This window comes from Argopecten irradians, unplaced genomic scaffold, assembly GCF_041381155.1.
Source record: "Argopecten irradians isolate NY unplaced genomic scaffold, Ai_NY scaffold_0743, whole genome shotgun sequence".
Classification (NCBI taxonomy): Eukaryota; Metazoa; Mollusca; class Bivalvia; order Pectinida; family Pectinidae; genus Argopecten; species Argopecten irradians.
In genome coordinates this window covers 3,911-21,908 of record NW_027188210.1, presented here as the reverse complement: position 1 = coordinate 21,908, position 17,998 = coordinate 3,911, and the positions used below count along the sequence as shown (strand labels likewise).

At 37.0% G+C, this 17,998-nt stretch overlaps 2 protein-coding genes across 2 annotated transcripts; one reads left to right on the top strand and one right to left on the bottom strand.

Moving 5' to 3' along the window:
• Window positions 1–2,619: 2,619 nt before the first annotated feature.
• On the top strand, window positions 2,620–9,519 carry LOC138313559 (uncharacterized). The gene is made up of 8 exons (XM_069253955.1): window positions 2,620–3,304; window positions 3,667–3,852; window positions 4,837–5,634; window positions 5,859–6,083; window positions 6,454–6,679; window positions 7,116–7,287; window positions 7,504–7,649; window positions 8,059–9,519. The coding sequence occupies exons 1-8, from the start codon at window positions 2,888–2,890 to the stop codon at window positions 8,259–8,261; spliced, it is 2,373 nt and encodes a 790-aa protein (XP_069110056.1). The 5' UTR covers window positions 2,620–2,887; the 3' UTR covers window positions 8,262–9,519.
• LOC138313558 (P2X purinoceptor 7-like) lies at window positions 8,337–10,480 on the bottom strand. Its single transcript, XM_069253954.1, has 3 exons — window positions 10,035–10,480; window positions 8,801–9,010; window positions 8,337–8,493 (listed from the first exon to the last, which is right to left on the bottom strand). Exons 1-3 carry the CDS (start codon window positions 10,217–10,219, stop codon window positions 8,337–8,339), a joined length of 552 nt encoding a protein of 183 aa, XP_069110055.1. The 5' UTR covers window positions 10,220–10,480.
• Between the last annotated feature and the right edge of the window lie 7,518 nt (window positions 10,481–17,998).

Here is a 17,998-nt window from a genome sequence, read left to right as displayed (position 1 = left end):
AGAATGGAGAATGAACTCGTTGAATGTTCAGCTCCTTCGAGCGAAGCACTTATCCTTCATCATGTTTTTAGAATGTGGAAACAAAGGGCATGTTTTCGAAATCAATATAATTGTCCAGAGAAATTTAGTTTGTTCAAACTACGTGGAATTTTTTTAATTCATTGAACATATAGAAGAAACACGCATTGAAAAGTGCTAATCAACTGTTCAGACTCTCTTTCGGTTGCTTCAGGAGCTATGAAATCATGAAAGTCCTCTATGAAAGTACTCTAATTATCCAAAAACTTATAAAAAAATTATAATCCGAACATTTCGAGTATCTTACTAACACTACACTCATAATACTTTATCTCTGTAGTTATCCCAGTAATAATGGGATATTAAAAGTGGATTGTAAACAGGCAGCTAAAGCAGCTAAGAACTGCTCATTTTTCGACTATCCGCTAAACAGGATTTGAACTACCACCCTTACAAGCCGACCAGGGGTACGAAAACCATGCGCAATTCAGTTCATGCCAATCAAACATCCATTAGGCAACAAAGGTGGGCTAATTCTAAGCAAACCCGAAACCAAGCAATAAACAGTTGAAAATTTCAACCTAGCTCGTAATCCTAGAACTGTCCAAGTCGGAGAGACCCCCCCCCCCCCCCCCCCCCCCCCCCCTCAGAGAGGAAGTTGTTCTCTCTCGGCTCCGAACTGGACACACATATTTTACACATTCCTATCTATTGAGAGGGGAGGATCCCACCAAAACATGCCAATGCATGTGATTCTCCTTCTCACAGTGGAGCATATTTTATTGCATTGTATTGATTTTTAAACACATACGAGCTAAATACTACGATGTCTCCGACATGTACACTTTGTTTCATGCCGTGAGACATAATCGTATTTTTAAATTATCTCAAAGAGATCGGTATTTTAAGCAAAATATGAACGTTTTCTCATCATACATCGTATCAAACTCAACATTTCATCGTTTCATCAAACATTGTGCATGAGTTTTTCTCATGTGTTTTAGCCAAATTTATTTTATCCCATGCAAACCTTTTTTTATCAAATTAACGTTTTCAATCTGTTGTTTTAGTCCCTTACTTGATTTTTCTTACCCTGAACTTTTATCCTGATATTAATGCATGACTTGTAGTTTGGCCCTAAATGACCTTAGTTGTCGATGGGCCGTAAAACTCTAACAAACAAACAAACGCATTACACAGGTTGTTTTTCTATTCCAGGCTGCTGTATTTGTATCATTGCTATGAGGCTGTCAGAGGTCGATCATTACATAGGACTCCTATTTATTTTTTCATTTATTCAGGAAAACTCTAATCTCTATGTACAATAAAAAACAACCAACAACATATTGCAACCGCCCCCCCCCCCTCCCACATACACACTTCCCCTCTGGTTTCACTGAACAAGTTATAATTGTTTCACCTTATATATTTAAAATATATAATTACTATTTGTTTCCTAAATCCACACATTTTCATATTTTGTCAGATATTTGTTTTCAAAAAGAATAATCACCAGTCTAATATAAATTTGATACGAGACAAAGCTGTCCACAGATTGTCTCCCTTGAATAACATTTTTTTTTTATTATTTCTTTTTTCAATAATCAGTTGTGATTGATTTTATTGACAAAATAAAAGAAGAAGGTCATGTACTGATGTGTACAAATAATATTTAAAAGCAAACAACAATTAATTTTTTTTTTCTAAAGCTTTGTTATTTTCTTACCTGAATTTTGCCACATTTTTCAGACAGGAATAAAAAGAGCTATATTTTACTTAAAATCGACCTTCAAATGACCAATTGAATGTATCCAACATATTATTTGGATGCTTCTTGGTATTTTAGAATGAAGAAAAAAAAAAGGTTTTATTTTTATTTTTTTTTCAAAACAATTCAGCACTCGGTACTATCCCAATATGAGACAATTCAGCACTACTAGGGTTAATAGGACGTTAATTAATCAAAACAAACAAGACAGACAACTCTGAAGCCCCTCATCGTGGCCAGGAAGGTTATTCACCGTTGCAATAAATCAGAAAACCCTATAAAGATGTCTTTAAAAATTGCCTAGAGCGGGAAGGACAACTGGCTCCACAAAGTTCGTTCAGAATTATGTACGGCTTGGATGATGCGCCTCGTCGGTCCCTATTTGAACAAAGGTTACATTTGTATATGGATAATTACTTTTAGTTCCCCTCACTTGATTTATAACTTGTATCTAGGTCGTGGAATTCCATAGGTTTGAAAATCATCAAAAAGCCTACTAATGCGGAAATATTTGTTGTCAACATTGGTATGAAAATATGCAGATAAGAAGGATGTCTGTCTCCTGACTACAACGACATGAAGATAAAACTGATGAATTGTATCATCATCTTGTATCGTATTCAGTTTCAAAGATGTTTATTTTCATTTTCAATTCATATATTCAAAACATTATATATAAAGGTACAACAATACAGTAGCTTTTGCTGAATATATTACAAACATTTTTTTAGAAAAAAATTAACTAAGTAAAATCCAGAAGGATGAAGGGCTAAGTCAGTTAGAGCACCTCCAGAGGTTATAAGGGAGACAAACATAGGTGACACAAACATAGAAACTAAGTTTACATTATGATATATGTATTTTCCAGTTCAAATTTATCATAATAAACGATATCCGCTTAAATTTTAGAAAAAAAATAATGCTTTTGTAACATTTTGCCTGAAACAAAAAACCCGATTTTCAGTGTCGTTTTCTCGGTGAAGGATTCCGATACGAGTTACGTCCCCTCCGCTGTGACGTCATCTGAGCCACTCGCAGATGACAGATGACAGCTGAGCGCGCCATATGTCAAATACTCGGTCGTGTCGTAATATGTAAACAATGGTTCAGTGTGCGGCATTTAATTGTACGAACAAAACGGGAAACAGAGAGAAGATAAGTTTGTTTACATTCCCGAAGTTCCCAAGGCTACGTAAAGAATGGACTCTTCGATTAAAGAGGAAAGACTTCGTGCCGACGGATTACAGCAGACTGTGTCAGGTACACTTTGCACCTGAATCTTTTACCAAAGATCCCCGCATTGTGAGCTCCATCAGATATGACCCTAAGTCCTTAAGACTGAAGCCGGATGCTGTCCCCACCATTTTTAACTTTTCTTCGCCTACATCTAGAGATGTCGATAGTGAAAGAGCAAATAGGGATCGAACCCCCTCTGTTTATCATGAAACACCAAGCAGGAAACGGTCAACATCAAGGAGTCGTTACAGTCGTGCGATACAGAAAAGACGAAGATTTGAGGTATGTTATGCATTTTAAGTAAACATTCGTTTTTTATGTGTGAAAACGGATTTTTAACGAAAAATAATTTCATTGTGCGAGTATTATATATCTATACCATGTTAAAAAAATCAACAAAAGTTAAAACATAGGCCAAACATGTGCAGTAACATGGGTTCCAATATGGCTACCAGGTTATCAAGGTACACAAGTCAGAAGGTGTACAAATGTATTTTTTCTGCTAAAACAGTAGCTAGGCTATATTGAAAAAAAAACCTAACTGTATTGAAATATTGCATCATTAACATGTACAAAAAAGCAAATGTATATAAATCTATATATCCTTGAAATAAATTCTAATAGACAAAAATATTTATTGTTAGATGTTAGCTGATATCACTGACATGCATCAGGATGAGAATGAATATGACAGTGTGCACTACAGACCAGACCAGTGCCATATTGAGACACAGACAGAAATACCAGGCCCCAGGGACAAATGTGTTGGGACAGATGATCTGGATACAGGGAGATTTTCTGTTGGATGTCAGACTTCCTACAATATAGTGGTATGTTATACAGAGTCAAATATAATTGTACAATTCTACAATTTTAAATACATCTTATTACAAGATTTGATATATTATATTTCTTTAGCATTACCAGAAGTATATATCATATGTACCTGTAAGAAAGGAAAAGTATTTAATACTTTTTCATCATTTAGAATATGTAAATATTTGTAAATGAATGTTTTGAAAACACCTTGATGAGGAAATATGCTCCTCATACTCCAGGGGTTACTGTAATTAATGGAGGTTATATATATCTATCCACCCCTAGACTATCTCATACATGTAGTAAAACTGGTAATGATCCTTGATGTACATCAAAGGAATGGTATATTTACACTGTGTTGCTTTGAAGTGGGGCATCACTCTTTGAAATCTTCAAAGGAAGTTTCTGGAGGCCTGTGATTGACTGATTGGATCATTTTTTTTCTCCTCAATTGCCTCCAGTTTTACTATGAGATAGTCCAGGGGCATCCTCGATATTCCAGGGGTTCCAATCACTTACGATCTCTACACCCCTGGACTATCTCATAGTAAAACTAGAGGCAACAGAATAGAACAGGTAATTTAGTCATTTGATGTACATCAAAAGAGCCGTATAACGGTACACTGTGGTTGACTGTGTGGCTTTGATGTGTTAGTCGCTCTCTCTGTAGTCTTCAAAGGAAATCTTTGCTAGCCTGTGATTGGTCAAATGTTTTCCGCTGAGCTGCCTTCAATTTCACTATGAGATAGTCCAGGGTGTAGAGATCGTAAGTGATCGGAACCCCTGGAATATCGAGGATGGTCCAGGGGTGGATATAACATCAGTGATAGTAACCCCTGGAGTATTGTGGATGGGAAATATCTTACTTTAATTTTAATGATCATTAAGAAAACTTAACTTGTTGAATGGAATTACCTTTTGAAGTACTTTTATCTTGATTTTTTTTTTTCAATGAAGGTTTTAATAAATTATATCTGTTTAATTTTCTCTTACAGCAACGACGGCATGTGTCGCTGCAGGTGACTTCAGCTAGACCAAAATCTTCATGTGGTGTTCAAGCGACTTGTATGATGGAAAACACATCGACACAGTGTACCAGATATAAAAAATGTGTACAGGTAGTGGAAACTGGAACAGACCAGAGTCTGGATGATTATCAGGAGGAGGTTGATTCATCAACACATGATCCTGACTGGGTGCCGACGTGTGAGACTGAGGACGATAATGATGAAACTGCTGATAATCAACAAGTTAACATGGATACTCAGGAAACTGAACCGGACAAGGCCAAGAAGTATGTGGTGTTTGAACAGTGTCTGATGGAACTTTTAGATTCCTGTCCAGATTGTATGAGAACAAGTTTGCAACATGTAAGAACTATTATAGGGACATGTGTGTGTTTTTCTTCAAGATGTATGTGTGGTTTTACACGGCAGTGGTGTAGTCAGCCATTTTCAAAATCTATGCCTTGGGGAAATATCATTATTGCCAGTGCAATATTTTTCAGTGGAAATAGTCCAGTTAAGACTTTAAATTTTATGCACCATGCAGGCATTTCCAGACTGTGTTGTACATCCTACAATATGCTGCAACGGACTTACATAGTTCCTTCCACTTTGTCCTGCTGGCAGTTTCAGCAGTCAACTATGTTTGAACAACTGCGAAATAGTGGTCAAAAACTTAAACTTGGGGGTGATGCTCGATGCTCTTCACCAGGCCATACTGCCAAATATGGGAGTTACACCTTAATGGATGCACAGACTTCAAAAGTCATTGACGTACAACTTGTTCAGGTAAGTGTAATATAAAGTATTTGTGACATTGTTATAGTTATTTTTAAACTTTCTTGTTGTTTTAGATATTTTAATAATATTTATACACATAAAACACATGATGGATCAAGAATGTAATACATTGTGAGATCTGCAGAACATATAAAAGTCTGAATCAATTGGCAAATCAATAAGTGAAATAATTTGTGTGTGTGTATATATGATAATATATATCAATTTTACAGTCAAATGAAGTGAAAAACTCCTACGGTATGGAACTTGAAGGGCTGAAACGTGCACTACATCATCTCCAGGAAGAAGGCATGACTATATCAGACTTAGTTACAGATAGACACAGTCAGGTGAAAAAGTTCATGAGAACAGAATGTCCCAGTATCAACCATTGGTTTGACGTGTGGCATGTTGCTAAAGGCAAGTGTTTAAATTTCAATCTCATATATTTCAAAAGAGTAATTAAATAAATAGTACTTTCTTCTTTTAGCTAATTAATTGTTATGCATAACTTATGTACACCAGTCCCTGCATTCTACCACTTTATTATACAGTCACATAGTGTTAAGTTCTCAAAAGGTTATAACTTATATTTACCTGTAGTTCTTTAACTGACATTTATAATTGAATATATAGCAGTACAACATTTTATGATTATGTTGTGACTGCTATTTGAATATATAATTTACTTGAGTTTCTATGAAACTATATATTAATAATTAAGTCTTATCCAGATCAATGGCCATACATTTGCCTTGCATCAATTATTTATCTTCTGACCTTGTCATTAATCTAATATTTTCTGGTATTCAGGTGTCTACAAAAAAGTTGGAAGCTCTTGGCAAGACAAAGAAATATGCATTGGTCGGACAATGGGCAAGATCCATAGGCAACCATGTGTATTGGTGTGCTGCCAGCAGTGATGGTGATGGGGAACTCGTACGCCAAAAGTGGACTAGCATCACTAATCACATAGCTAACATCCACGAGAGTCATGGTGACAAATTTCAGAGCTGCCAGCATGGAAATCTTGACAGGATATGGTTTAAGCCAGGTATAACTAAGAATTAACTCATAGTACAACCACATTATTTCAAACATTATTGGAAACAGACATACCAGGTAATTTTTGACGAAATTACTAATTATGCTGTGAAGAAGACAGAAGTTTGTTGAAGTGAATAACTTTAACTTTTGATTACATCAAACAGACTGAAATGTTGCTACTTCTTAATTTCACAATAACAAAATTGAAATGAGATAAAGAAAGTTGACCTGCTGTTTGCTTGAATAGTATAGTGTGTTAAAAATCCATAACCTTGACATGGCTAGGTTCCAAAAGTTTATTAATGTTATAAAGACTATATAATATAATTACAGCAAGATTTTTTTTTAATTATTTAACTTTTTAATTGTGATACATTGTTAGCTGATGGGTGTACTGTGTCAGTGTAAGGAAACACTAATTTTACATTGTATTATCATTTCAGGTAGCAAGGCTTTGGGAGAAGTGAAAAAGATTGTCCACAGTAAACTGCTTCTGAAGGACATTGGTAAACTGTCTCCAGCAGAACAGACGTCAAGCCTCGAATCTTACCACAACATTGTGAACTTCTTTGCACCAAAGTCAACACACTACTTTTACAACCAGATGAAAGCCAGGTAGTGAATGATAGTTCATTGTTGTAGTTATAACTTTCTAAACTAACATATATATAAGTCCATAGCACAAGATAACAAAATGTTGACTGAATCAAAACAAACACATGAATATATATTCAATCAACAACATAACATGTTCAAAATTTAATAACTAATTGTTTTGTTATTGCTCTTGGAATCTTTCACCTTTTCTAAAATTTTCTTTTTATTTCACAGAGTCTGCCTTGCGGCACTTCACTTCAATGCTAATTCATCAAGATCACAGGCAATGAAGGATGGAAAAGGGCAATACAGAGTGTCATTTCCTAAGAGTAGGAAAGGTGATCCAGTGGCAAAAGAAGTTAAAGTCAAGCAGAACTTTGGTAAATAAAATTAATTTATATTGATTTTGCTACATCCTTTAACTATTCTTCTGTAAATTCCTCACAACTGGTCAATAGTAGTCCTGAGATTTCTTTAAGGTACATTTAAGGCCAAATAGAGATTTTTTTGCTGTATTTTTCCAAGTTTATATAAATATTTTACCAAATAAAGAAAAAAAACTCTTAAACAGTTTCAAGAAAGATGCAATGTAGGGTTTTCCCAATCGAAAAGGTACGCCCCTGAAGTTATTGAGTAAGAAAATCATTGATAGTCTTATCATTATGTAATATACTCTTATTTGATCCCTGTATTATTTTATAATCCGACCATTTTCACAAGGTGATTAATATAAAGACAAATGACAGATACATTTTTACACTGATAATGGTATCTTTCTTTAATTGACAGATTACATCCAAGAGCTTATGGAGGAAGTGGTAGTCAGGAGAGAGATGTTTAGCAGCTATGGCCAGGCCCAGAGAGCACTAATTCAAGAGATTGATCCTGCTCCACCATCCATCTCTGGACAACGGAGAGCAGTGATCACCAACTATGACAGAGACACTGTTATACAAAACACTTGCAGGAGATTTAACTCTTATCCATGTTAGAAATGACGGCTGATAAACACAGTGAACTGTCCCTATGGAAAATGTTCCTCTATATACAAAACCCTAACTTTTCAGTTAGAAACGAGGATAGAGAAACCCTGTGAACTGTTCTGATGGAAAAGTTCTTCTAATAGCAGAGACAGCACAAGATGGTATTACTTTACGATTTCTCTTGCCTAGAACTTTCCACGTCCATCTTATGAACCTTCTATATGCAACATGTCTGTAGGTTCTAAATTAAAGAGAGAGAAAACAAAGCAATGTACATAATGTAATTGCATAAAGTTGACAGACACAAGTTATAAATGCTTAACCTTCTAACAAATTTACCCTTTTATATGTAGGTATAAATTAATTAACATAATATGTGCCAAAATCTTTATAATTGTGCTATAGATAGAGACATCTTACCCACTCGGCCACCGTGGCCCCTATATATGCTATATCATTTATGCTATAAATATCTTTGATCATAAAATGAAATTAGTCCAGCGATAATCAATGATTAAAGAAACTATAATGTAGATCTGATCAAGTACCTGTGGATGTTTTCTTGTGAAACATCGTTTTCTTCTGCATATTCGTAGAAGGATGTTTCCAGAACATGGATGTTTAAGCAGTTTGCTGCAAATCCTTCATGCTGAGTTATACATTCAATGCCTTCTAGTTTCTCCTGTAAAATGTCCATATCGTGGCAACATTTTCGCTCCTCACTTGTGGGCATAGGGGTGCAAAAACTACAAGAACACCTGTTCAAGGAAATTTTTTTATTCAATTAAGATTACCATTAAAGTTAATACTGTTTTGGTTGTTTGAGAACAACTCACGATGAATGTTTAGTATCAGTATTGTTGGGATATTTTTGAGTCTCTCTTGTGTGTTTTTAATGACCAAAATCAACTGATTTTGTAGTTTGAATTAACTGTTTCAATTTAATACAGTATGTATATAGTTTCAGATATTTGTTGGCAAGTACACTCTTGCTTAAGAATTATTGACTTCAGGAAGTGCTATAAATATAAAAAATAAACAATTTATATTGATATAATTGCTGAAACAGCTAAATAAGAATGCCAGATTCAACAGGATGTTGCAGATTTATTATTTGTAAGTTATTTTTGGAATCATCAGCAGTCATCATAACATCCATATGACTGCCTGGTTTATTTGCAACAATTAAATTAATTCAGTACATTGTATATATATGTGTGTGTTAGTGTTTCAAAATGATAAATTATAAATAAACAATGAAATTTAACTATTGTTTTTCATTGTGTTTTCACTGAAATGAAGTGGTTTATATCTAGCACTAACAGGAAGTAATGTAGACGTGCACAATATGTATTATTTTCATCGGCTTTTTTTTATTAAAATTGAAGTTCAATCTATAAGTGCACGTGACTATTGTAAAAAAAAAGGGGGGGCAGCTGATTATAATAAATTATTATTATTTTGTTGCTTTGCATGAGTGGTACTGCAATGCAACAAATTTCAATGTCAGGGTTTAATACTACACGACATTTTTAGACGTTCATTAGGCTACGTCGAGTGAAAACATGATCCGGCTACCCCCATCACTGGCATCAGCTGATCAGATAATCAAACTAAATACAATCTTCTGGTGATGTCAATCAAATGATTGGAATGACATAGTATCACTGGGCAGAAATTTGAACAGTTTCAAAACTGTAAATAGCGGTTCTGACTTCAGACTACACACAGAACAGCGGAAGACATGCAAAAAATGTAAATAGCATGGTGTAGTAAACTAACCATTCTGTACTGCCGCCGTCGTCCTGACTGGAATCGTCGCTGTCTTCGCTTAATTCTGGCGAACTACAGTCATTCTGTGTGTCTGTTTGTGCTACAGGTTCATACATATATGGACAAATATCTAAACTAAACGATACTTCTGGAATATCGTCGTAATCGCTCTGATCATTATCGGATAACTCCATAGTTAGCTTGAGTTTTTCTATGTAGTGTATAAACCGGTAGTGTGTGCTGTTTGGCTCAGATGACGTCACAGCGCTTCCGGTTCAAGGGGAGGTAACCCGTACAGATTTTCTCTGAGATACAAAGACACTTCGCCAGTTTTATTTGAATTTCGGCAATTTTCGTCGACCTTAATTTTTTTAAGTCGTAATTTATCTTAGAAAAATACATAATGTATATATATTTGCAGTTAATATATGATTTCAGATTTCTATGTTTGTCACCTTTAAGTCCTGGGATTTTGTTACATATTGTTTTACGGAATTGTGGAACCTCTACGATACGAATATTACTTTCAGCATACAGAGTTATCTCCCCTACATCATTATACATGCTGGAAACTTGGCCTGAATACTAAGATAAATTGTCCAATACATCACTATATCTACATTTCAGTCTTTTAACCATAACACATACTGCTTACTAAATGTAAGAAAATATTAAGTTTTTATGCATATGTCGGTCATAAAATGACATTTAGGACTTGCATCACATTCCTTAGAACATTTAAACATGAAAAAAAATGTTGATTTTTGAAAAAAAAAATCAAACAATTTCCGCACCAATCAGATTAAAATACAGATACTTATTATCACTACGTTTGGGATCTGACAAACATCCATTAGGGGTCACGTCAGGATGACTTTTAGAAATGGCCAATCAAATTTGCACTGGCCTGACTGGGGACGAACTAGTTTGAAAAAGCTGTCCGAATTATTTTTTCGTGTATGTAGTCATCTCGCTCAAAGTGAACAATATTGCTAAATGTATATGCTAACTGGGACGAAATGGCGTTAACAATTGACGTAGAAATGTGTCGAAAATGTATTTTGATCTGGATTACAAGTGGTAAAAGGTCATCCGAACGCGACATCGTATGGGATATTGTCAGATCATATATTGAACTAAGTGGTTAAAAGGATCTGTATTTCAATCAGATTGTTTCAGCACTGGGGGTTATCTATATACAGAAAAATTCAGCACCATTATGGTTAAGAAATGTGCCGAAATGACCAAATCGTTTGGGTCGAATTGGCCCACATAATATTGGACGAACATGTGGATAACCGATGTTCCGTGAAATTACTATTTCTGCGACACAAATGACAATCTGATTAAAACACAGATCCTTATAACCACTCTGTTCAAAAGGATCTGACAATAATATCCCATTAGGGGTCACGTCCACATGACCTTTATACTACGTGTGTTTCAGAGCAAATGCAGTTTTTCTACACCTTACAACATCAATTGAAAACGTCTTTTCGCCCCAGTTTACATATACAATTAGCTTTGTTGTGCACTTCGGGCGAGATGATTACATACACGAAATAATTTGGACAGCCTTTTTCAAACTATTTCGTCCCCAGTCAAGATTCTGGCAGTGCCAATTGATTGGCCATTACAAAAGGTCGTCTTGACGTGACCCCTAATGGGATGTTCTCAGATCCTCTTATCCAACGTAGTGATAATAAGGATCTGTATTTTAATCATATTGCACAAATGACAATGTAGAAGAATAGAGGTGTCTTCGACGGCATGCTTCAGTGATATAGCACTATAAGAAGGGCACACAGTTCCACTATACAAGAAGACAACATGAATTTACCGCAGTCTCCCCAAAACATGCACCTCGCACAACATACACGCAACACACCACATACATGGGAGGCCGTCCTTACATGACCATAGCTGTTGGTAGCACGTTGATTGATCAAGCAAACAAGCAAGAAGAATAGAGAAAATACACATTCCAGTCGAGTGCACCGACCAGGAATCGAACCCGGGTCTCCGGCGTGGAAATCTTCGCCTCTACCGACATGCTCCGTCAGCTGAGCTGATGTCCATGATGTCCTGGAGTCGACCGCGATCGACTGTTTGAGCTGGGATAAATGGCAACGGTAACTTAGACCAATTCTCGGAAACCAAGATGGACATACTACTTAAAGAAGCTATGAAGATCCAGCTAACAAATTTTTGCTCCGTTATGACGGTTTTTGTAGCGGATTAACGCAAGCCAGAATTGAACAGGGCATTTAGGCTAACGCAGCCTTCCAGGTTGAGAGTAGCTCATTGACTAAATTTGCTCCAAAGATGGTGATAATGTTTCAGCACTATGCTGTACATCTAATCACTGCTCCTCTATCCGACTCCTGGATGTTGCCTCCATTTTCTCTGCGGAAGCATGTGCTATCGGTCTGGCTCTTGACCATATCGAAGAACACCGCATTGAAAAGGCAATCATCTGTTCAGACTCTCTTTCGGTTCTTCAGGCTTTGAAATCAAGAAACCCTAGAAACACATTAAATCCAAAATCTTTTGATCCGAACATTTCGATTATCTTCTAAAACTCAAATTACTTATCTCTGGATTCCCAGTCATGTGGGTATAAAGGGGAATGAACAGGCTGATAAAGCAGCTAAGACTGCTCTTCGCCTAGCACAAACAGATTTGAAACTACCATACACCGACATCGAACCTTCAATTCACTCAGCCATCAAACACCATTGGCAACAAAGGTGGTCTACCGAAACAAACAACAAACTGTTAAACTGTCCAGTCGGAGAAACCGCAGAGAGAGGAAGTTGTTCTCTCTCGGCTCCGAACTGGACACACATATTTTACACATTCCTATCCATTAAGAGGGGAGAATCCTCCTACATGCCATGCATGTGATTCTCCTCTCACAGTGGAGCATATTTTATTGCATTGTATTGATTTTAAACACATACGAGATAAATACTACGATGTCTGCGACATGTACACTTTGTTTCATGCCGTCAGACATAATCGTATTTTTAATTATCTCAAAGAGATCGGTATTTTAAGCAAAATATGACGTTTTCTCATCATACATCGTATCAACTCAACATTTCATCGTTTCATCAACATTGTGCATGAGTTTTCTCATGTGTTTTAGCCAAATTTATATTTTATCCCATGCAAACCTTTTTTTTATCAAATAAACGTTTACAATCTGTGTTTTAGTCCTTACTTGTTTTTTCTTTGTTTTTGTTTGTTTGTTTGATTCATTAACGTCCTATTAACAGCTATGGTCATGTAAGGACGGCCTCCCATGTATGCGTTGTGTTGCATGTATGTTGTGCGAGGTGCGTGTTTTGGGAGACTGGCGGTATATTCATGTTGTGTCTTCTTGTATAGTGGAACTTTTGCCCTTTTTATAGTGCTATATCACTGAAGCATGCCGCAGAAGACACCAAGCAACACACCCCACCCGGTTTTCTTACCCTGAACTTGTATCCTGATATTAATGCATGACTTGTAGTTTGGCCCTAATCTGTTTGTTTGATTTATTAACGTCCTATTAAACAGCTATGGTCATGTAAGGGACGGCCTCCCATGTATGCGGTGTGTTGCGTGTATGTTGTGCGAGGTGCATGTTTTGGGAGACTGCAGTATGTTCGTGTTGTGCCTTCTTGTATAGTGGAACTATTGCCCTTTTTATAGTGCTATATCACTGAAGCATGCCGCCGAAGACACCAAGCAACACACCCCCACCCGGTCACATTATACTGACAACCGGCGAACCAGTCGTCCCACTCCCTGTATTGGCCCTGCAGGTAGGGCGTTAGAATTGTACCTGCTTCCCCTATTGCATGATCGTAAAAGGCGACTAAATTTAGGATCTTATCTTTTCTCTTCTTCCTAACTGATTTAATCTTTCCTAATGCCTCCCTTGGCACCGCCTCACTTTTGGCCTTGAGTTGAGCGTTTCGCCCCTGTGAGGAAGGCCTTGGGTTCTGTCCCCTGGCCAGACACACCAAAGTCTGTAAAAGTGGTAGTTTCTGCTCCTGCTTAGCGCTCAGCAAAAAGGGAGTGGGACGACTAGTTCGCCCGTTGTCAGTATAGTGTGACCGGTGTGGGGTGTGTTGCTTGGTGTCTTCGGCGGCATGCTTCAGTGATATAGCACTATAAAAAGGGCAAAAGTTCCACTATACAAGAAGACATAACATGAATATACCGCAGTCTCCCAAAACAGGCACCTCGCACAACATACAAGCAACACACCGCATACATGGGAGGCCGTCCTTACATGACCATAGCTGTTAATAGGACGTTAATTAATCAAACAAACAAACAAACAAACACTCCCTGTATCGTAAAAGGCGACTAAATTTAGGATCTTATCTTTTCTAGTCTTCCTAATGCCTCCCTTGGCACCGCCTCACTTTTGGCCTTGAGTTGAGCGTTCGCCCCTGTGAGGAAGGCTCTTGGTTCTGTCCCCTGGCACAACATACACGCTACACACCGCATACCTCACATGACCATAGCTGTTAATAGGACGTTAATTAATCAAACAAACAAACAAAGCAGGGCTAAATGACCTTGGTTGTCGATGGGCCTTAAAACTCAAACAACAAACTTGCTCTACAAGTCATCAGCCACTTTGGCGACGGCCCTTTTCTGTACAAGGTCATCTAGTACAGGACACTCCTCCAGAGCGGTCTTGGAGCCGGCATGCCCATAGCAAGCAGTTCAGGCTAATGGCACCACAGTATTTCATCAACCCTTTCGCGAGTTGAATTTGATAAAATGCTTTCGTCAAGTCTGTTCCGATGATCTGTAATTGAGCATCAGAGATTGCCGGAGCTTGCTATTGTATCATGTCCATGATCATCTTGAAGATGATATCGACTATAAATGACTTCAAGACATTGCAAGTTAAACAAGCACATGTGTATTGGGCGGAAGTGAAGTGAACAGAGTCTGCGTAGGCGCAGTAAATGTTTACTTATCTTAGATCTACAATAGCGAAACGCATATTGTTACATCCTTTCTCCTTTAAGAAATTAAATTCTCAAATTACTGATTAGAATGAGTTGATTATAAGAGTCAAATTTTCACTTTTCAAATAGTATACATATTATTAAATCCTTTATGTTTTAGAACAAGTTCTTGTACTGTTATCCTTATTAATAATTATTCCAACTGTAAAGTTTTGAGTCCAATTAAACTGTCTCTGCTGATATGTATATATCAGATGTTGATTGTTGATACAAATTTAACTTAACACTGCAACACTTTAAAAAGTCAATCAATTTAACTAAATTATAATTCACATGAAACTACTTGGAATCACGCGACGCGAGTTTCTCTTTGAGAAATTGTCAGTCTAAGTCACATATCCAACTCCACTGGTTTGATCACACTCCTGCCTGATCGTGTTACTATGGGAGCGTTCTGAGACAATGTCACCACTGGTTGGTTTTCCTTAGGGGTATTCCTTGGGGAGGCACTAATAGATGGTTCCAGGATCTCGTTGTGTACTGGTTGTTGATCCTTGATCTGTGGTATCGGGTTATCATGGTCGATCCGAAATCCAAGATGGCCGCCACCATCTTGAAAACACATTCTAAAGTTCTACTGGTGCAATTTGGCTGAAACTTGCATGAAATGATCCTGACATGGTTCCAACAAAGTTTTGTTATTTTTCGATAGGATCTAAAATCCAAGATGGCCACCACAGCCGCCATTTTTAAAACACATTTTGAACAACTTCTCAAGTTCTACTGTCGAGATTTGGCTGAAACTTGCATGAAATGATCCTGTCATGGTCCCTGACAAAGTGTTATCAAAGATTATCCTAGAAAGCTACAAGTGTCTTAACTCCGTCGTAAACGAAATCGTTCGTCGTAAGTCTTCCATCCAATGCCATTACATCTCCCCGCCCCAGCCTAATTGTTTGTATATAATTTTAACAATTCATGAACCCGTTCAGGGTGGGCAGATGAGTTAATACTGGTATAGATGATGAATGCATCAGTCCCACTCAGCTATGTTGTTGATTCTATTTGCTTTCTTATCCTTAGCTGCTAATTGCCAATCTACGTCAAAGTATAATGATTTGGGGGCAGTGGCCTGCCCAGAATACTATGAATACTGGGTATGAAGTAGGTGTCCCTGGGTTGATTTTCCTCACTGACCGAACTGCCTGCATTGGCGAGAGCTGGACCAGTTAGACTTTCCATTGTACCTGATGATGTAAAGTCTGGTTTTGAGGAGTTGATTTTTAGGATCTGGTTGAGGGGTAGGCCTAACGGTTGGTTGATGGGCTGGTTCATTTCTTGCATAAAGGCTGGTAGAGAGCATCGTCCTTGTCCTCCCCATGTCTGATTAGCCACAGCTCAAAAAGAAATTAAATGTCACATAACACAATATTTTTATCAAATTCTTTCTAAATAAATTATATCCAGATATTAATAAGTCCAGCTGAAATTCAATTACTAAATGACCAAAATCTTCATACCACATGCCGTAGCCAGCATGACCCCAAAGGCCGAACATGGCAGAAAATCGCTAGCCATTATAAAATGGTAAAATGTAGTAGGTAATAGAGCCTTATTAATAATGTAATTCATTCTAATTATAGCGGTTTGCAAATTAACATTAACATTCAAGTTAGCCAATGACCAAAACTTTTCATAACCATGGTGCCATATCCGGCATAGCCCAAAGGCCCAACATGGCAGAACATATCTAGCCATTCTACATTGGTAAAAACATCGTATTTGATAAAGCTTAAATTCCCTCAACAATGCTTAAATGATATAATAATAACCTAAACAAGCAAATTTGTGAAATTTCCATCCCTCGCTTTAAAGGACATATTGTAGGTAAACATTATTGAGGTTAGGTTTAAGCTTGGTTGAAACATGAAGATATAAACACAGCTTGAAGAGAATCGGTTAATATTTATTAGTTATTGTACGGAAGTGGCAGGAACTTACTTTTTTTTTTAATTTGAGCAAAGGGCCATAACTCCACTATATAAGGTCTGTTGAAAGTCGTGATCGAACTTGGCCGAGTCCTTTAGGCATTCAACCTTGTTACTAAGTTTGAAGAAAATCGGTTTACATTTGTAACAATTATTGCCCGGAAATGGCAGAAAATGATGTTTAAAGTAATTCAAATGCCCTAACTCTACCAAAATAAGGTTCATCGACAGTCGCGATGGAACTTGGCCGAACCCTTAAGGCATTTAACTGTGTCACTAAGTTTGAAGAAAATTGGTTTACAGTTATTGCACGGAAACGAAGTGGTACAGACGGACAAACCCAAATTAATTTCTCTCATTTCGAAGAAAGCGGGGGATAATAAGTTAATTGTAATCAATATTTTTTGTATCACCACCTTTTCTATGAAATAACAAACCAACCAATATCTTATAATTTCAATGATTCATCCAGCCGCGCGTTTTTTTCCAAAGGATGTTCAGGAAGAAAATGTTCAAGGTCATATCTCATGATTTGGAAATTATGAACTCTCTGTAGCAAACAGTATTATGTCCGACATTTTAATTGTGGAATTCTGTGATGGGCAGTATTGATTTTAGGTGAATACAAGTTTGCATGTCAATAACAAGCTTATTTCATGATTTGGCGAATTCCTATGAACTAGGTAGTCTGTAGATCCAAACAAATACGTATTATTTCACTACGTCTGACATTCATCCATTTGGGGTCACGTCAGGATGACCTTTGTGGCAATCAAATTGGCACTGCCAGTCTTGACTGGGGAAGAACTAGTTTGATTTTATTCGTGCACGTAGTCATCTCGCCCAAGTTTGCAATGCTAAATGTACGCTTCCAACAAGCTTATTTTGACGTAGAAATGTGTGAAAATGTATTTGATCTGGAGTTACACGTAGTCTACTCCGACTGACCTCATAGGTATTGTCCCCTAGAACGAGTGGTTACTTGAATTTTAATCAGATTGTCCCT